This window comes from Neophocaena asiaeorientalis, unplaced genomic scaffold, assembly GCF_003031525.2.
Source record: "Neophocaena asiaeorientalis asiaeorientalis breed wild unplaced genomic scaffold, Neophocaena_asiaeorientalis_V1.1 scaffold165, whole genome shotgun sequence".
In the NCBI taxonomy this organism is placed as follows: domain Eukaryota; kingdom Metazoa; phylum Chordata; class Mammalia; order Artiodactyla; family Phocoenidae; genus Neophocaena; species Neophocaena asiaeorientalis.
Window position 1 is genome coordinate 1,812,760 of NW_020173918.1, and position 19,958 is coordinate 1,832,717.

At 38.6% G+C, this 19,958-nt stretch overlaps 1 protein-coding gene across 3 annotated transcripts in view; it reads left to right on the forward strand.

Moving 5' to 3' along the window:
- The window catches only part of CARMIL1 (capping protein regulator and myosin 1 linker 1), a 319,600-nt gene that overhangs the window by 170,607 nt on the left and 129,035 nt on the right, over positions 1-19,958 (forward strand). For all 3 annotated transcript variants that reach the window (XM_024751952.1, XM_024751953.1, XM_024751954.1), the window contains exons 10-12: positions 3,972-4,060; positions 5,245-5,339; positions 17,338-17,424. In XM_024751952.1, coding sequence (XP_024607720.1) covers positions 3,972-4,060; positions 5,245-5,339; positions 17,338-17,424 — 271 coding nt within the window. The remainder of the gene's footprint in view (positions 1-3,971; positions 4,061-5,244; positions 5,340-17,337; positions 17,425-19,958) is intronic.

Here is a 19,958-nt window from a genome sequence, read left to right on the forward strand (position 1 = left end):
GGAACAGAAGTCTCTCATTGCTGTTTGCAGGGGTGGGGACCATTTGCAGGACTGAACCAGCAGAGATTCCAGATGCACGAGGGGAGCCATTTTGAGGAATGAGAAGTAGATTAGCCCAGGGATTGTGGGATCAGAGAGAACAATGCTTTGCTACCAAGTCAGGTTTCCTGGTTCAGTCAGACATTCACCTAAGCGCCTGATTTTCAAAATGGGGCACAAGAGAGCTGTGAGGAGGTTGTGGAAATCCCACTTTTGGAAGTTGTCCCAAATCATTAGTACCAGGCCACCGGTGCTGCCATTCTGTCATTATTCCTCCCAGGCAGCATCTCCTTTTAACTGCCTTAGATGTTTAGGGAAGAAAACATGCACCTAATTATTTCAGTCTTGGCTAGACAAAGCGTGTAAGTGTTATATGCTTTCTTGGGTGTCCCGGGATGGCAGGAAGTGGAGTGACAGGATTTGAGGATTGCCCTCACTGCTTATCTATTAACTGAGATTTAAACATAAAAATGCAAACGTGCATAGTTTTAATATTTGGTATTTAAAAATGAAAAATGGTCTTTGGGCTATCTCTCTGCAAGTTTTCAAAAAGAATACTAGCAATTCTTCCATGTTTGTTACTCAAAGTTAAAAAAAAACAAGAATGGGGCTTCCCTGGTGGCGCAGTGGTTAAGAATCTACCTGCCCATGCAGGGGACACGGGTTCGAGCCCTGGTCCAGGAAGATCCCCCATGCCGCCGAGTAACTAAGCCCGTGTGCCACAACTACTGAGCCTGCGCTCTAGAGCCCGTGAGCCACAACTATTGAGCCTGCGTGCTGCAACTACTGAAGCCTGTGCGCCTAGAGCCTGTGCTCCACAACAAGATAAGCCATCGCAATAAGAAGCCTGCACACCCCAACGAAGAGTAGCCCCTGCTCGCCGCAACTAGAGAAAGCCTGCACGCAGCAACTAAGACCCAACACAGCCAAAAAGAGGAATTAAAAAAAAAAAGAAAAAAAAAATGATACTTTCCCTTTTGATGGCTTCTACAGTATGCAGTCTCAGAACATTTTCTAACACCTGGTCTGTTTGAGGCAACGGAAGGCATTACACCTTCTGTGAATTTTTTGAAACATGAAGTGTAAAAAGAAGTAACCTCCTCTCAAGTTATATGAATTCTCTGGGTTGTTAAGATTGCTGCTCGCTCAGTAGAAGTCTCCTGAGCTTAAGGTACCACAGGAAAAATATGACATATGCTTTATGCTGATCTTATGAAGCCAGTTAGCAGTCAGTATCGTGAATTTAAATGGAGGGATAGAGGGATTTTTTTTTTTTGAAGATATGCTGAATATGCAATTAGGACCAAGATTCTGGACTCATTAAATTAGCAGTAGAATTGAGGTCTTGCTCAACACTCTCAGTTTTAGAATTTAGGCAAGTCATTGAGCATCATTGGGTCTTTTTCAATCATTTAAAAATGATACGGTTGGGCTGGATAATGTACGTGGTTCCTCTTAGTTCCAAATTTTCATATTTGTTTTATTGAATTAGTTCATTTGTTATTTTATAGTGATTCTTCTAGTTTTTATACTGTACTTTTTATTTTAAAATTTTTTTTAAAGTTGATTTTCTTTTATTTTATTTTTATTTTTTTGGCTGCGTTTGGGTCTTCATCGCTGCGCGCGGGCTTTCTCTAGTTGAGGCGAGCAGGGGCTGCTCTTCGTTGCGGTGCGCGGACTTCTCATTGCACAGCGTGGGCTCTAGGTGTGCGGGCTTCAGTAGTTGTGGTGCGCGGGCTCAGTAGTTGTGGCTCGTGGACTCTAGAGTGCAGGCTCAGTAGTTGCGGTGCATGGGCTTAGTTGCTTTGCAGCATGTGGGATCTTCCTGGACCAGGGCTTGAACTTGTGTCTGTTGCATTGGCAAGCGGATTCTTAACCACTGCACCACCAGGGAAGTCCTACATTTGATTTTTAAATAAATACAAGCTCTTAGAGAGTCATTGTATTAATTCGTTAAAAAAAATTTCCTCTAAATCTGTAAACGTAGTGCTGAACATGAAGTAGACATTTGGGGAAGACTACGTAATGGTAACATTTACTTGTTATCTAGGTTTGTGTGTGTATCTCTTTAAAATGTCCATCACTTTATATTCTTTGGTGTAGCAAATAATGCTTTTCATGTAGTTGGCACTTAATAAAAAGTAGCAAAATTAATGTAATCACGAACGACATATTACTCCTCTCCCCTACTGGCATCTTTAAAGAAAAGTTGGACACACTTTTCATACATTTTTTAAAAAAACTTTTATTACAGTAATTATGCCCAATGGGTAAATGAAAGCTCTGCTTTACATCCTGGCTTTGGTAAATTACTTTTCTGGATGCTCTGAGCTAGCCCTGGAACGGTAATGATACCATGGATTGTTTCTGGAAATTAGAATAATCTTTGCAAAAACATGTCTGAGTAATCACTTTTTATCATGACGACACAGAATAAGATCAGTTCCCCTGGTTGTATATTGTAAGGCGAAGAATTATACTGATGATAAGGGGTCACCATTTTGAAAATCACCACTGTCAGCATAATATAAATTGCAGGCATTGGGTCACTTGGAATTAATTTTCCTCTCCCCTCATCAATCTGTGGGACACATTAGAAGCCCAGGAATAGTGTGAAAGCAACAATATAGACCCAGTGGGATCAAGCAGCACAGAAGAATTATAACAGCCTTAAATGCTGGGTGACTTGGTGGTTTTTCCAAGTCAGTTTTTCTAAAGGCTACTTGACTGGAGAACTTTTGCTATATTTTATACTGTTCCCATAATGGTTAATCCACTTGGGTATTTATGATCTGATAAATCAAAGAACTATAATACTTTTATGTGGTATTTTAAGAAAAGAAACTGCTTTGACATTTGTATGCATGACACAAAATGATTTCTCTCTCCCTCTTTTTAAAATAATATAAAGGATTTAAATAGACCCTAGATTATAATGACATTTAAATATCACTTTTTCATGTCCAAATAATTTTAAGGTCAGGAGCCACCTTAAATTACTTTTGGAATAAGGCAGGATATAAGTAAATATAAAACATAAATAAATAAAAATTTAAAAGAAAAAATATGCACAATTCTACCAGGGCACAACTCTTCATTTTTCATAGTCCCCTCAAGACTTTTGCTACATAGCTTACCTATTTCAATTGTTGTAATCTTTATTAAACATTTTATTTTACTTATGCATTTTCATTTAACATTATATCATAAGAATTTAAAATATTTTGACAGATGTAAGTTTACAACTACATAATTTTTGTAAACATGAGGTTTATTAACATGAGACCATTAATTACTGAAGTCTTTCTTATTACCTTACCCTAGTTTAGAGATTACTAGTAGGAACATCGTAATACCTAACGATTATCAAGTGGTTATTCAGCCTCCCTTTTAAAGTACATGACATCTTTAATCTAATTTTCTTATCTACAAAAAGGGAATAATAATAATTAAGAGTTTTATAATGAAATACATGTAAAGGGCTTAGCTCAGGAAAGAAAGCCTCATCACTGCCATCATCACCATTGTTGCAACCACTCAGTCTTTAGTTTGTTACTTTGGATATCCCTTTCTTGGGAATTCCTTTTGGTTTTCCCAGGGTTGGGTGAGATACGCCTCTGTATGCCCATAGCACTACCAAAAATGGCCTTTCTAGTTTTCTATTTCTATATTTCTGTTTTTCTATCATAATTGTGTATTTCCTTCTTGTCTGATTGCCTTCCGGAGGGTACACTCTTGAAGGCAGACACCTTGTCCTCTACGTTGTATTCCCAGGACCTTCATCGTGAGGGTGTGTAGTAGTAGATGTTGAGTCATAGTTTGTTGAATGAATGATTTATTTAACAAAAACTTCGCATCTGCATAGATTTATGACAGTGACGTGAGATTATTTTTAGACTTATGACATGCTTAAAGAATATTTTCTCTTATAGTCCACTGATGTCTGTGAACAGATCTTGAGGGTGGTGAGTAGGTCCAATCGACTGGAAGAACTGGTGTTGGAAAACGCTGGACTTAGAACGTGAGTATTTCCTGAATACATGAATGTGTTGCTTTAAGACATTTTGCCATTTCCTCTAAAATTAATATATAGTTTTGAGAAAAACGTTAGGCTACTCACATATAGAGTATAGTGTATTCCTTTCTTAAAAAAAGTCTCTGTGATCCCCATCATTATCATGAAGGTCAAGGATTTTCTAACATCTTTTGCAGTTGTGTCACATGGTATGTTTGATGGTACATAAGTATAGTGGTTAAGAGCATGGACCCTTGAGCCAGATGCCTGATGGCTTTGGGCAAATTGTTTCAGTTCTCTGTGCCTCAGTCTTCATCTTTAGGGTGGAGATAATAATAATGCCTACTTTATAGAATATGGTAGTAAGGATAAATGAATTAATACATGGGAAGTGTTTAGAAAAGTATCTTTCATATTATAGATGCTATGCGTTAGCTTTTACTAGTATCATTAATGGCAGTCATAGTAATAACACATTTCATAGGATGTTACTGCTTTGTTTTGAGCTGTTTTAGCCATTTCTCTCCCTTTTCAAATTCACACTTAAATAATCTTCATCTAGTGGTTCAGTAACCAATACCCAAGCCTTACCAGGGGCAGGTGAGTTTGAATCTGCTGGAGTAAAGATTTTACTGCTACTACGTGAGGAGGGTTGACGGTTTCATAATCATAGCACTTAGTGCGTTATTTTACGTTTAACACACCTGAGATAGTGATTTTGACTTTTGTTACGATATAGTGCTAGCAACTGTAGCCTTTAACTTCAGTGATTAGGGCAGTCAGTTTTGCATTCATGATTATTGCATGAAATTAGAACTGATACAGTGAATAGCCTACTGTACTTTTCATGAAAAGCAGGTTCAGTTCAGGATTTGTTTTTTAAGTCATGAAGGAGCCAAATAGTACTACTAGTAGCATCCTGCAGTGTGTCTTTAAAGGGGCAATTATATATTTTCTTTTCTCTTTTGAATGAGATTTTGACTGATCAAGATGAACCATATTCTAGCTATGGCTTTACAGACTCTAATGAGGATATGAACTAGGGTAAATAGATTGGTTCTTAACAAATATATAGGTTAATATCGTAAAGAATGCTTTTCTCTTTTTAGATTTCACCCTAGCTTTAAATTTTTTATTTGAGCAGTTTTACACTTTGTGTTATTTCATCTGACTGTTTTGTTTACTTGCAGAGATTTTGCACAAAAACTGGCCAGTGCTCTAGCACATAATCCCAACTCAGGACTCCATACGATTAACCTTGCTGGCAACCCACTGGAGGATCGAGGTACCGTAACATTTACATGACCTTTGATGCCAGAACTGTAAGAGGATTAGGGAGTTTTAATTGAGCCATGCCTGAAGAATAGTGTCAAGCTTAGCTGTAATTATGTTATAAATGCTGCTGATGCTCTTGTTGGCTTCTAATTCTTTCCACCCTTTTGTGAAAATACTTGTGCTACAATTTTATCAGCTGATAAGCTATTCTTGAAGTGACCCAGATCGAAAGGAGGATATTATTTTTATTTATTATTTTTATTGAAGTCTAGTTGATTTACAGTGTTGTGTTAATTTCTGCTGTACAACCAAGTGATTCAGTTATACACATATATACATTCTCTTTTATATTCTTTTCCGTTATGGTTTATCCCAGGATACTGAATATAGTTCCCTGTGCTATACAGTAGGACCATGTTGTCTATCCATTCCAGATGAAATAGTTTGCATCTACTAACCCCAGACTCCCAGTCCATCCCTCTCCCCGACCTCCCCTCCCCCTTGGCAACCACATGTCTCTTCTCTATGTCTGTGAGTCTGTTTGTTTTGTAGGTATGTTCATTTGTGTCATATTTTAGATTCTACGTATAAGTGATATGGTTATTTGTCTTTCTCGGAAAGAGGATATTATTTTTAAACTATTGTATTGGTTTTTTATTGCTGGGTAACAAATTACCAGAAACTTGGCAGCTTAAGGTGACACAGATTTATTACGACACAGTGTTTTGGGGTCAGAAGTCTGGGTAGAGGTTAGGTGGGCTCTCAGTGTCATGAGGCAGAAATCAAGCTGTTAGCTGGGGCTGTGATCTTACCTGTGACCTGGGGTCTTCCTCAAGCTCTCTGGTTGTTGGCAGAATCAATTTCCTGAGGCTGTATGACTAGGTCATTATTTTCTTGCTCGCTGCTTGCCAGGGACCACTCCCAGCACCTGGCGGCTGTGTTTAGGTCCTTGCCATGTAGTCCCCTCCTCTCATGCCAGTCTGCCTCGCGTTCCAGGCCAGCAGAAGCACATCTCTCTGATGCTCTTTCTTTCAGTCTGCTCACCTGTTTGAGTCAGACCCACCCAAGACAGTCTCCCTTTTTTTTTTCTTTGCGGTATGTGGGCCTCTCACTGTTGTGGCCTCTCCCGTTGCGGAGCACAGGCTCCGGACGCGCAGGCTCAGCGGCCATGGCTCACGGGCCCAGCTGCTCCGCGGCACGTGGGATCTTCCCGGTCCGGGGCACGAACCCACGTCTCCTGCATTGGCAGGCAGACTCCCAACCACTGCGCCACCAGGGAAGCCCCAATCTCCCTTTTGATTAACTCGGAGTTGACTGATTAGTAACCTAATCACATTCATAATATCCCAGCTTATTCATTGGTCTGCCCACACACTTGAGGAAATTATAGCGGGTGTGTTTACCAGGGGGCAGGAATCTTGAGGACCATCTTACAATTCTGACCATCACAAATGTTTTTAAATTTTTAACAAGATTTGAATGTAAGAATAGAGAGAAGTTGAAGGACTAGATTTCATGATGAGGCAAAAGAAGTTTTCATTACAAGTTTGTGTGAGCAGAGGGAAGAGTCAGTAGGTTTAGAAAGTGAAACTTGAGAGTTTGAATTCACAGTGGGAGGACATTGATGGATGAGGTTTAAGATGAAGTAGCTTTGTCTCTAGAGGGAATAGTTCGTTTTCATTATCTGTTGCAGGTGTTTTCCAGCATTGTTGAGTAAGGGCCTTTCATCTTGTGATGTTATATATTCGATGAGGATTAATTATTAAACTGAGCTGAAGATACTGATATAGACATTCAGTTTTGCTTTTTTATTCCTGATATTGACATTGTTCTTCATTGAAAAAGACACCCATGTGGTTTCCAAACAAACATTCGGAGAGGAACTTCACAGCCTCTGAAGTAGTGAACCTAAAGGAAGGTTGAGACTGAATTGGAAAACTAGTTCACATGAAAGACACTCTCATAGATATATAGGGCAAAGCTGAAAATAATGGATACATATCCCTGCAACAGGAGTTTCTCTGGGGTTTAGTCTTTTCTTTAAGAAAAACAACTGTTCTATTAGTCGAATGCCACAAAGAGGTGACTATAACAAAGTGGAAACCATTATAGATCACCTTTTATAGACATGAGGGCTGTTTGGCTTTTGTTTTTAAGATGGAAGGGACTCGAACATTTTTCTCTACTGACAGGACAAAATCAGTAGTTGTTAAAAGCCAGTTGCTAAGGATGTGAAATCCAGAGTGCAGTAAGGGACACTCCTTAGTCATCAGGCAAACACAAATTCAGACCACATTGAGATACCACTTCAGAGCCAATAGTTTGCCTATAATCAACATAAGTGTTGGAGAGGATGTGGGAAATGGGAACTCATGCATTACTGGCGGGAGTGTAAAATGGGGCAGCCTCTTTGGATACTGGTTAACCAGTTGCTTCAAAAGTTAAACACGGGCTTCCCTGGTGGCGCAGTGGTTGGAAGTCCGCCTGCCGATGCAGGGAACATGGGTTCGTGCCCCGGTCCGGGAAGATCCCACATGCTGCGGAGCGGCTGGGCCCATGAGCCATGGCCGCTGAGCCTGCGCATCCGGAGCCTGTGCTCCGCAACGGGAGAGGCCACAGCAGTGAGAGGCCCGCGTACCGCGGAAAAAAAAAAAAAAAGTTAAACACAAATTTGCTTGATGACCCAGCGGTTCCACTTCTAGGTGTTACCAAGAGAAATGAATCGTATGTCCACAAGAAGACTCGTGAATGAATGTTGATAGCAGTGTTATTCATGATCGCCCCAAAGTGGAAACCCAAATGCCCATTACTGGTGAGGGGATAAACAAAATATGGTGTATCTGTACTGTGGAGCGCTACTCAGTAGCATGAGAGAACGTGGCAGTGATCCTGCCTAAGGCACGGTTGAACCCCCAGAAACGTTACGCTCAGTTGAAGAATCCAGACCCCAAAGACCTCTTGTTATTGTTTGGGTTTGGGAGGCAGTGAGGGGCAGAATGAGTCTGAGGCCCTTCATCTTTCTTGTCATGTGCGTCATATGCCCTGAGGTGGAGCCCTACTGGACAGCCTTGTCTATTGGACCCTCTCCTTTGGCTTAAACTCCTGCAACAGTGCTTCCTTCATTCTGCCTCACTGTAATTAGATGTGGATGTTTCTCCACCAGCTTAGTTCTCTTCCCTACTTCTGTCCGTCATTCTTTCCTAACCTTCGAAGACACACTACATCTAGCCTAAGACCTTGTACGTAATCAATAAATATTTTCTTTAAATTTGATTTCATTTAATCGAATTCCCTTTTGTGGTTTTTAAATTGCAGTTGAAAACCATGGTGAAGTTTATAGAGATTTCTTTTGTACAGAGTCAGAGCATGTATTCAGAGATGACGTTCCCCTGCCTCTTTGCTCCACTTTCCTACCTGTGTGACCTGATTTTGTGCATCTTTTCACCTACCTGCAGTCTGTTCCCAGGTGTTAGAACCATGAATCCTTCCAAGGATGTTTTCCACAGCTTGGTGCGTAGATACCGACTCTTCGGGGTGTTTTCTGCTCACTTACATTCAAGTTTTGACGCTCCTGACACGTTTCTGCCCCCTCTAATTCATTCGTCGCTGTGTTTGCCGGTGCCCTGGGACAATTGCCAACACCTGTATCCCCCACCTTTTTTCACTCTTGGGGCTGACCCTCCTGAACACCAATTCTTTACAGGCTTTTTTTTCATCCAGGCTAAATATCTGAAAGTGATTGGTAGCTTTTCTGCTCCTGGATGGAAAGTCCACAAGAAATCCAACTGAGTGTAAAATATTTATAGAAACTTCAAAATAGGGAAAAATCTTCATGACTTTTTTTCTGAGCTTTTCAATGGAAAACAATAAAAAAGCATGGGGGAGGAGTTTGCAATTGAATTGTTTAGTCTATAAAGAGAGACCGAGCCCAGGAAGATTATTTACAAGGAATTGCAAAGAAACACAAGGCAGTTTGGCAGCCTCGAATTCTGAGGAATTTAAGCACCAAGTGGAATTTGATTTTGTACCTGAACCATTCTTTCAGGGACTTATTTGGAAACTCTAGAGAGGAAGTTTGGCTCCTTGCTTTGTGATATGAAAGTTGATGCAGCAAAGCCCTGATATTTACAGCTCAGCTTCCCTGTCAGGCTCACGTGCAGAGGACAGGCAGCCTTCTGTTGTTAAGGGGCTTGGGGTGGAGGAGGTTGAAGTATGATTTAGTAGGAGGGGTGTAGTGTGTATGGGCAACGTTTCCAATGCTGGATGCCCTGCTTCCGCTCTGCGAGAGCCCCACAGGGCAGTGAACGGACCACACACAGGCAGGAGCTTCTCTTATCCTGTTTGTGGGGCCGGCCCTGCGCCCCAGCTTGCTCTTGGCCTTCTAGCCCAGTGTGTTTTCAGATTGTGGGTCAAGACCTGGTAAGCATTAAAAAAAAAAAAAGAAATAGAATAGAAAATATCAGAGTGCATTGTTCAGGAAAATTTGGGTTTTAGTTTTCTATTACATGTGTATGTGTTTATTTTGGTATGAGGTTCCTGCATCATGATGACAAATCTCTTTCTTTATGTGGGTCATGGTTGAAAAGGCTTGAAACTCCCTGTTCTAGCTGAACTTCATTAACTAGTTCTGTGGTGAGTCCTCTGGGCTGACCCAGTATCTGAACCAGGGTGTTTCAGTCATCACCTCGTGACTAATCCTTTGGGTCTGATGACTTTTTGGATCAAAGTTGAGTGTTTTGGGGGAATGCAGCTCTTCTCTCTCTGCTCATTTCACACACTTTCCTTCCCTAAATGTCACAAGCTCTGTATTCTGTTCTCCCTAGTTACCCGTCCCAGTTATCCTAGATTTTATGATCTTAGCCTCATCAGGAATGTCTGTCCTTATTTCCTCCCCTCACTTTGTTCTAAATTGGATTATTCTGTTTAAAGATGATTTAGAATCCTGTCTTGGAGTGTTTTTCTTTTGGAAATGTTGACCTGAAGCACCCAAATATTTTATTTTTTCTCCAGCCATCTGGTGGTGGCTCTGATTTGATTTTCTGGATGAGGCAAGATAAATAGATTCTAGAATTGTCCCTTACATTTTGGGGTGCTGTAGATCTTTCATATCTCAGTGTATACCAGTGGATTCTGGAGTCAAAATACATAGGTTCGAATCTGGGCTTCTCTACTTTACATCTGAGTTTCCTTGGACTAGTTACCTAACTTCTCTATGCCTCAGATTCCCCATCTCTAAAATAATAATAGCACCTCCTACATAACGGTGTTCTAAGGATTAAATGAGGTAATACACATAAAAGCCATAAGAATCGCCTGTCACATACTATGCACTCTCAATAAGTGTTAACTTTTACTACCATATTTGATTCATAAAATAGTCTTGTGAAGTTAAATAGCACAAATGTTATTATTCCCCTTTAGAGATGAGGAAACCATACATTATGTTTACATAATTTGGGAAAGTTTGCAGAGTCATACCTAGTACTGACAGACTCTTGTTCAGAATTGCCTTAGTGATCAATCAATCAGCCTTTATACTGTGGTTGGGATTTTCTGATTTGGCTGTCTAGATTTCTCTTGGAAGTGTAAGGAAATAATTTTGTGTACGCGATTTGGAAAACATTGGCTTTTTCCATAGCACGTCAATGCATTTTCTTAATCACTTTGATATTTAAAGAGGCCAGGTTTCTGTGCGACAGCTACTCAGCAGAAAGTACTTTTGTTTAGAGTCATGATTTCAGCCATATTTAATTGATATTTTTATGGTTATACAGGGTAAAACAGTATTTTTAAAACTGCATAGATTTGGATTTTAGGGCATTCAAAAATTAAGTGTGTTGACAGTTTTTTCCCACTAGTCTTTTATTCCTATATTCCTAGTTCTTGAATCTCTCTCTCTCAGTCTTATTTTTGAAATACTCCATTGTGTTTTCTTTATTTACTTTGTTTTTTTTTTTTTAGTGTTTCTGAACTCTCCAGGGACGCCATTGGAATTAGTAGAAATCTAAAGATTTTAAGTCTCACCTGTGTTCTGATATCTACAGTGTCAAATCTATATGCTTTCTAACAGACAAGAAAGAGGTCCTTTGTTTCCCTGTATCACGTTGCTAGAACTCCATAGCAGGATTTTGTTAAATTATTAATATTATGCTTCCGGTCAACCAGGACCCACCTTAAACCGTTTTTTCCAACCATGTGAATCACACTGATTGCAGAATATCAAAATTTTAGAGTTTTATATGTTATTGTCATAGGCTTTTAAGTACATGCATGATTAATGGGTTAAAACTGCAATGTCAAATTTAATTTCCTGTCTTAGGAAGTTAATTACATCAGATGGCAAATTATAATTCTAAACATTTTATAATTACTTTTTTATTAGTCATAAATATTTCGATAATAGTTTTGTTTTGAAAGGAGAAATAAAAATTCGACCATTTTTTTCTTCTAAATTTGACACATAGTAAAACAAAAATAAATTACAAGAAGGGTTATTCATCCAGTAAAGTCTCCAGATGAAAGCTTTTGGTGATAAATTTCATTTTAATTCACAGCTCTGAAGGCTAAGTTTTGCTTTATTTGGGGGGCAGAATTGAATAGTTTTGGCTAGAGGTTGAAAACGTCTCTTCTGTCCTTTCTTTGTGGGGAAATGTTTTCTTGGTGATCAGTTTCTTCCATGGCACTATTGAGTAACTGACTTCAGGAAGTACAAGGCAGGTTAATTTTTTTGTGTTTCCTGAGATTTTGGCTGCCAGGCACCCTCAATTCATTCATGTTGCCAAGACCCCATTTCTGAAGTCTGCCAGAGTGGAGGACCCTTTGTGTAATAATCTGTTACGTTTTTATCAAAAGTGAATTTAGTTTTTTCATTTTCAAAAAACTGAACAGTACTGGCCCCAGTTATGCCTTTCATTCCATTAGCACTTAGCAAGGGTGTTTCTTTAAAGAAGAAATATAATATATTTATGAGTTGTGGATGCCTAGGAAACTAAAACAAAACATTTCATCAAGAAAAAAAGAAGCTAGTAACTTAGTCTGGGATTAGATAAAAAATACTTTAACTGAACAGTCTTGTATCTGAGACTTTAGTCCTTTTTACCTTGAATCCTGCTTTCTTTGTTTAAAATAAATGCTCAAACATGACTTTCTTCACCTTTATTCTAACTTAGGGGCTTCACGTTTTATTACTTTCATTACTTTAGGGTGTGATAGTTCTATTTCTAGAGAAAAGTATTGTTGGATTATTTACTCTTTTTTGTCTACCTTCCTTTTTAAAAGGAAGTTTATGATTAAGGAATGAACAGATGGGTGGGTGTCACCAGTAGTGTAAAATAATTGTTCCATTCTGGCCTTGCATTTGGTTGTAGGCATTTACAATTTTATGTGGTGTTCCAGGTGTGTCTGACACAAAAGAAAATATTGAAAGTTTAGAAATTATCATTTTCTCAAAGAACAAAGCAAAACAACTCAAGTCAACCTGAGTGAAACAAATTTGAAGTTTAACTTTGATCTAACAGATATTTTCAGCATGATTTGGGGATATATGTATCCATTTTTAAACATTGTCATAGCATATACTTTGCTGAGTGAAAAAATACGTGAAAGAATTGGTCATGAGTAGTCAATGATAACTCTTGTCAATATTTAAAATAAGAATCTGGTGTCCTTTCCTCTTCCATACCTAATTTTTTTTAAAGACTTAACTTTTTTAGAGTAGTTTTAGGTTCACAGCACAATTGAGAGAAATGTAGAGAGATTTAGTATATTCCCTGGGCCCACATAGGCATAGCCTCCCTTGTTATCAACATCCATCAGCAGAGTTAAGACATTTGTTACGATTGATGACCCTCCATTAATGCATCGTAATCACCCAAAGTCCATAGTTTTCATTAGGGTTCACTCTTGGTGTTTAATGGGTTTGGACAAATGTATAATGACATGCATCCCTCATTATAGTATAGTATCATGCAGAGTATTTTCACTGCCTGAAAAATTCTGTGTTCTACCTGTTTATCCTTCCTCCCCATGCACCCCCATACCCAACCCCTGGCAATCACTGGTCTTTCTACTGTCTCCAGAGTTTTGCCTTTTCCAGAATTTCGTGTAGTTTTCAACTACTATGGGTAAATACCAAGGCGTGTGATTGCTGAATTACATGGTAACATTAAGTTTAGTTTTATCAGGAATCACCAAACTGTCTTCCAAAGCAGCTGTCCCATTTTGCATTCCCACCAGCAATGAGTGAGCGTTCCTCTTGCTCCACATCCTGGAACATTTGATGTTGTCAGTGTTCCAGATTTTGGCCATCCTAATAGGTGTGTAGTAGTATCTCATTGTTGTTTTAATTTGCATTTCCCTGATGACATATGATGTAGAGCATCTTTTCATATGCTTATTTGCCACCTGTATATCTTCTTTGGTGAGATATCTATTAAGGTCTTCGGCTCATTTTTTGATTAGGTTGTTTATTTTCTTACTGTCGAGTTTTAAGAGTTCTTGTATATTTTGAATGACAGTGCTTTATCAGATGTGCCTTTTGCAAAGATTTCCTCTCAGTCTCTGGCTTGTCTTCTCATTCTCTTGACATTGTCCTTTGTAGAGCAGAACTTGTTGATCTTTTAAAATTAATTTCTTTGGAATATAGTTGATTTACAATGTTGTGTTAGTTTCTGCTGTACAGCAAAGTGAATCAGTTATACATATACGTATAGCCACTCTTTTTTAGATTCTTTTCCCATATAGGCCATTATAGAGTGTTGAGTAGTTTCCTGTGACATACAGTAGGTTCTTATTATCTATTTTATATATAGTAGTGTGTACATGTCAATCCCAATCTCCCAATTTATCCTTCCCCCCTCCTTGGTAACCAATAGAACTTTTTAATTTTAATGAAGTCCAGCTTATCAATGATTTCTTTCATGGACTGTGCCTTTGCTGTTGTATCTAAAAAGTCATTGCCACCCACAGACATCTAGATTTTCTCCTCTGTTATTTTCCGTACCTAGTTTTCTGAAGTAACTTTTTTCATTGAAGTATAATGTACATTGATAAAAGTTTGTAAATCCCGTAATGAATTTTTACAAAGAGGATGCTTTTATGCAACCTCTACAAAGATCAAGAAATAGGACATTACCAGCACTACACAAGCTTCTCTTTTGTTTTGCCCCACCCTTCCCCTCTACCACCTGGAAAAGATAACTACTATTCTGACTTCTGTTATGATAGATTAGCTTTATTTATTCTGGAACCTCACCACTATAGAATTATATAATACATACTCTTTTATATTTGTCTTCTTTTGCTTTTCTTTGTTGAGAGGTTTTTAATAATAGATTTATTATTTTCTTAAATAGAGGAGATTATTTCTTCTTATGTAAATTTTGCCAAGTTGTATTTTTCATGTGGAATTTCTTTTAAAATGATACATTTTTTGATCTGTAGATGTTTTTATACCCTTCAGTTCTATTTGTAGTGTCTGCAGGATCGCTACTGGCATTCTGTTTTCATTTCTGATTCATATAATTTGATTTGATCCTTTTCTTTCTCTCTTTTTTAAAGTCTTGCTGGGATTTATTAATTTTATTGGTTTTTTTTTTTGAAGAACAAGCTTTGTTAAATTTACTTATTTTATGACTGCTTTCTGTTTAATGATGTCTTCTCTCTGTTATTTCTTTCCTTCTGTTTATAGGGATGGAGTGAAGATAAATTTGCTGTTTTTTTTTTTTTTTTACACATCTTGAGATGGATACTTTGATAATTAGTTTCCAGCTTTTCTTCTCTATTCACATATGTATTTAGGAATATAGACTTCACTCTAATTAGGGAGGGCTTGAGTTGTATCCCCAAAATTTGATGTCATAATTTTTAAAATTTAAATAAAAATTTAAAAAAGATTTCCATTGTGATTTTTTTTTTCTTGGACTCATTTGTTATGTAGGAATATATTGCTTAAGTTCTAATTATTGGGAGATTTTTCTAACTGTAACTTTTAAAATAATTCCTATCTTAATTCCATAGTAATGGTAGCAGTTAGAGAACATACTGATAGTTTGAAAATATACTCTGTATGATTTCACAGAAGTTAAGGAATATACTGTTTGTTGAGACTTGCTTTATGACTCAGTAGATGGTCACTTTTGGTAAATTTTCCTTGTGTATTTTGAAGAAATATATTCTGTAGTTATTAAGTACAGTGTTTTAAATATATCAAATAGATTTTTTTCAGTATGCTCTTGATATCTTGTATATTTTATAGCTTTTTTTGTCCATTTATCAGCTACTGACATAGATGTGTTTAAAAATCTCCCTCTATTGAGTGTGTGTGTGTGTGTGTGTGTGTGTGTATACACACACATCTGTATGTATAATAATACATGTATTTTCTTTTTTTGCCATTAGATTTACTTTATATATTTTGAGACTGTGATGTTCAGATTGTGCAGATTTAAAATTATTACATCTTCATTAAAGAAATATCTCATTTATCTCTAGTAATACTTCTTAAAATCTAACTTGTTTTATATTATTACAGATAAACTAGCTTTCTTTTGGTTAGATTTGCAGCATGTATCTTTTTCCATGCTTTTAGGTTCACTTTGGAATACATGCATTTCTAAGTGTGTCTCTCGAAACCATCTGATATTATTGTTTAGCTAATCCATCTTTGACTTTTAGTCTGAATACTTAGTACATTTATATTTAATGTAATTATTGATTTATTTGTGTGACAATCTACTGTATATCTGTTTTCTCTTTATCACTTTTTTTTGTTGTTCCCTTTTCCTCTTTCTTTGACTTTTGGATTAATAAAGTTTTCAAAATTTCTCCATCTTTTTCCTCTCTCCCCTCCCACCCCAGTACATTTTACAAGAATGTATTGACTAAATATCAGTCCTGTTCCCTCTCTGCAATTAATATTATGGATTAACATTTTCAAATCTCTAGAAATATTTTTAATTAAAAAACCTGTTTAACATTATTTAATCCAGTGATTGTCAAACTTATTTTGGAAATGCTGTGGGAGATAGGTAGGGTCTCTCAGTACCCTACCATCCTTGGGGAAATGCCCGTCTAGAAGCTTCATCAAGCTGAATGACGTTTAGGTTATTTCTAGAGTAGTACGTATTAATTGATAAAATTTATATGTAATTTGGGGTTATGTGACAGGGCAGCAGCCAGCACGGTTGTTCCTTATTGGTGCCTGGAGTTTGGGACCATACAGTTAATAGTGTTTTAGGATTCTTCCCAAAACATGCCCCCTGGGAAGGTGATAACTCAGATACAGCAGGAGGTTGTCAATTGAAGGACCTGTTGGAAGAGCATACGTTCATCTATTAACTTATTTCCTCCCAGAAAAGAGTCTACATTCATTACAGTCCTTGGGTGAGTGAGCTGGTTTTCACAGTAGCCCACTCTGGCCATTAAGTTTAGAGACCCCCGGATTTTTATTACTGTAAACTCCTTGGGATTAATTTTGTGTTACCAAACGTAGGTTAAAGGTGGTTTAAAACATGCTCTGTTGCTTTGTCTGAGGTTGTTAGCCATAAGCCAATTAAATATTGGAAGTCACCTGCTTAAAGTGAAGCTGTTATCTGAATAGTTAACATCACATTGCTTTTCTTGACAATAATTAAATAGCATGCATCCGTTCACCCAGAAGAGTGATTAGCTCATTAAGACACAGGTTAAAAAGAAAAGAGAAGAAATTATATCACTCTTCCCAAGACTATTTGCATTTGAAATAGCACTATGCGGAGAGGATAATACTTGATCCAAAGAAAAACATCTCTAATGGTAAAGTTTCGATAATGTGCTTTTCTCTTACCCTATAGGTAGGACTGAAAGTAAAGGAGGCATGATGGTAGATGATTAGAAAACAGTGTCTAACATTAGAAAGAAAAAACGATCACTTTAATTGGAATCAAAGTTAACTTTCAGGCATTGTAAAACAAATGCAATCCTAACAACTTAAAAATTCTAACAATCCCCCTTTTCCCTTTCTTCCTCAGGTGTGTCGTCTTTAAGTATTCAGTTTGCCAAACTCCCAAAGGGATTAAAGCATTTAAATTTATCTAAAACCTCATTGTCACCTAAAGGTATAGTATATCTTATTTACTTAACTGTGTCTATAATACTTCTGCTGCCCCATGGTACCTTACATAGTTAGAATTAATACTTGTTGTGTATCTGCATTTAAAAATGTAGTTGACCCTTGAACAATGTGCTTTAAACTTCCCGGGTCCACTTACATGCATATGTTTTTCAACAGTAAATACTACAGTAGTACACGGTCCACAGTTGGTTAAATCTGTGGAAGTGGAGGAACCGTGGATACAGAGAGCTGACGATTAGTTACACGCAGATTAATCCCCACGTTGTTCAGGGTTCATCTGTATGTGTATTATAGTACTCTGGAAGTTTTAAGATAAAGAAGTTATCTGATTTCTGGTGTTCTAAAGTGAAATGCTTTCAGAGTAGAGAATAATTTTCAGGTATGCCTGTGGTCTCCAACTTTTTAAACTTTGAGTCAGGGAACGCTCACCTGGCTGCTTCCTGCCTCACATTCCTAGAGGTAGCTGGTTGTGTTTTGCTGTTGTTGTTTTTGATTTAGCAACGTTTTGTTTGTTTTTATTGAAGTATAATTGACCTACAACAAACACTCTGTTAGGTCCAAGCGCGTGAGATAGCGATTCGATATTTCTCTACATGACAAAATGGTCACTACTGGTTGTGTTTTTCTTGGTTCATCCTTGGAAAGACATCAGCCATCCCCACTTCCCCGTTCCCCCTTCCCCTCCAGATGGACTGTCTGCTGCACAGAAAACAGTTGGGCCTAACTGACCAGTCCCAGTCACCACTGTAGCTCTACCTGCTCTATTTCCTGTCCTGGAAATTGCCTTTCCTTCCCCAGGTTCTTTCCTGACTCCACTCACCATCCTCTCAGTTTTTCCGTTTTGTTCTTATTTTGCTACATCAGCACCGTCACAATAATAAAGATCTCCCTCCATACACGGCCTTGTATATGCTTCGTATTCTGCTTGAAAAGCTTGTCTTTCATCTTGTATAGGGAAAACCTCCATTCTTGCCTTCCTTCTGTGTTTCTCTTTCCTGTGCATCTCCTTTACTACTCACACAAAACATCTCACTTCTGACACCTCTGGTCACCAGATGTGTGGAAGTTTTTCCCTCACAACAGGCAATTCTCTGTGACGCCACCTGGGTAGCCTACAATTCAGCTCAGTATCTACCTGGAGATGGCACGAGATCCTGCAGGTTAAGGGCTCAGTCCCACAAGACTGCCATGCCCCCCGACCGCCTTTAGATACCAGTTCACACGCCCAGGTTATCAGAGGTTCCAAAGACCCCCCTCCTTGAGTTTGATTAATTTGCTAGAGTGGTCCACAGAACTCAGGGAAACGCTTACTTACGTTTACTAGTTTATTAAAGGGTATGATAAAGGATACAGATGAACAGCCAGCTGAAGAGGTATTTAGGGCGAGGTCTGGGGGGGTCCTGAGCCCAGGAGCTTCTGTTCCTGTGGAGTCGGGGTGTGTCACTCTCCTGGTGTGGACGTGTCCATCAACCTGGAAGCTCTCCAGAACCCATACCGTTGGGATGTTCATGGAGGCTGCATTACGTAGGCATGGTCAGTTATTAACTGCATTTCCAGGCCCTCTGCCTTTTCTGCAGAAGTGTTGATGGGTGGGGGTGGGGGTTCTCAGCATGACTTGGTCTTCCTGGTGACCAGCCCCCATCCAGGAGCCCACCAGGGTTACCTCATTAGAGCAAAAGATGCTGCTAACGCTCTTACCACTTAAGAATTTACAGGAGTTTAAGGAGACCTGGGTCAGTGTCAGGGTCAAAGACAAATATTAGAACAAGGGATGTTTCCAGTGCTCTTATCACCTAGGAAATTACAAGGGTTTGAGGAGCTCTGTGCCAGGAACGGGCATGGGAGGCAGAGACCCATATATATTTTCTCTTATCTCACACATCTCCAAATATTCTTGGAGAGCTTCAGTTTATTTTATAAAACCCTCATCTGTGATCATCTCTTCTGAGATGTCTTAATCCTGAGGCTTCAACAGAATCAATTTCTCTTTCCTTTCTAGATCATATCTAACATTATTGTATAAATGTGGTGTCTTCCCTACTTGAAGGGGGCTCTCCTTGCAGCCTCTGTATCTCTCATCTCCGTATCTCCAGCACCTGGCATAGTGCCTGGACCATTGTGGGTGTTCAGTGAAAGTTTCTTGAATTGAATAATTTCCCATTCCTTAACTATATCACTATGTTTTGAGGGCAGTATGTGTAGCAATGGCCCGTTCTCTTGCAGATTGCCTAGGTTTGAATCCTAACCTTTTTGCTTACTGTAAATTTGCTTTTACAATCTCTTGGTTGTACCTGCCTCATTTGCACTATGGAACTACGAGCATCTGCTTCATCAGAGGTGCTGGGATTAAATGGGTTACTACGCATACAGTGCAGTTTTTGGCACAAAGGGCCGCGCTGTCCATGCCGCCATCATCTTCTTCCTCTTCCTTCTCCCCTCTCCTCCCTCTCCCTCTCCTCCTCCTCTCCTTCCTCCCTCCCTCCCTCCCTCCCGCCTCCCTCCTTCTCTCCCTCCCTC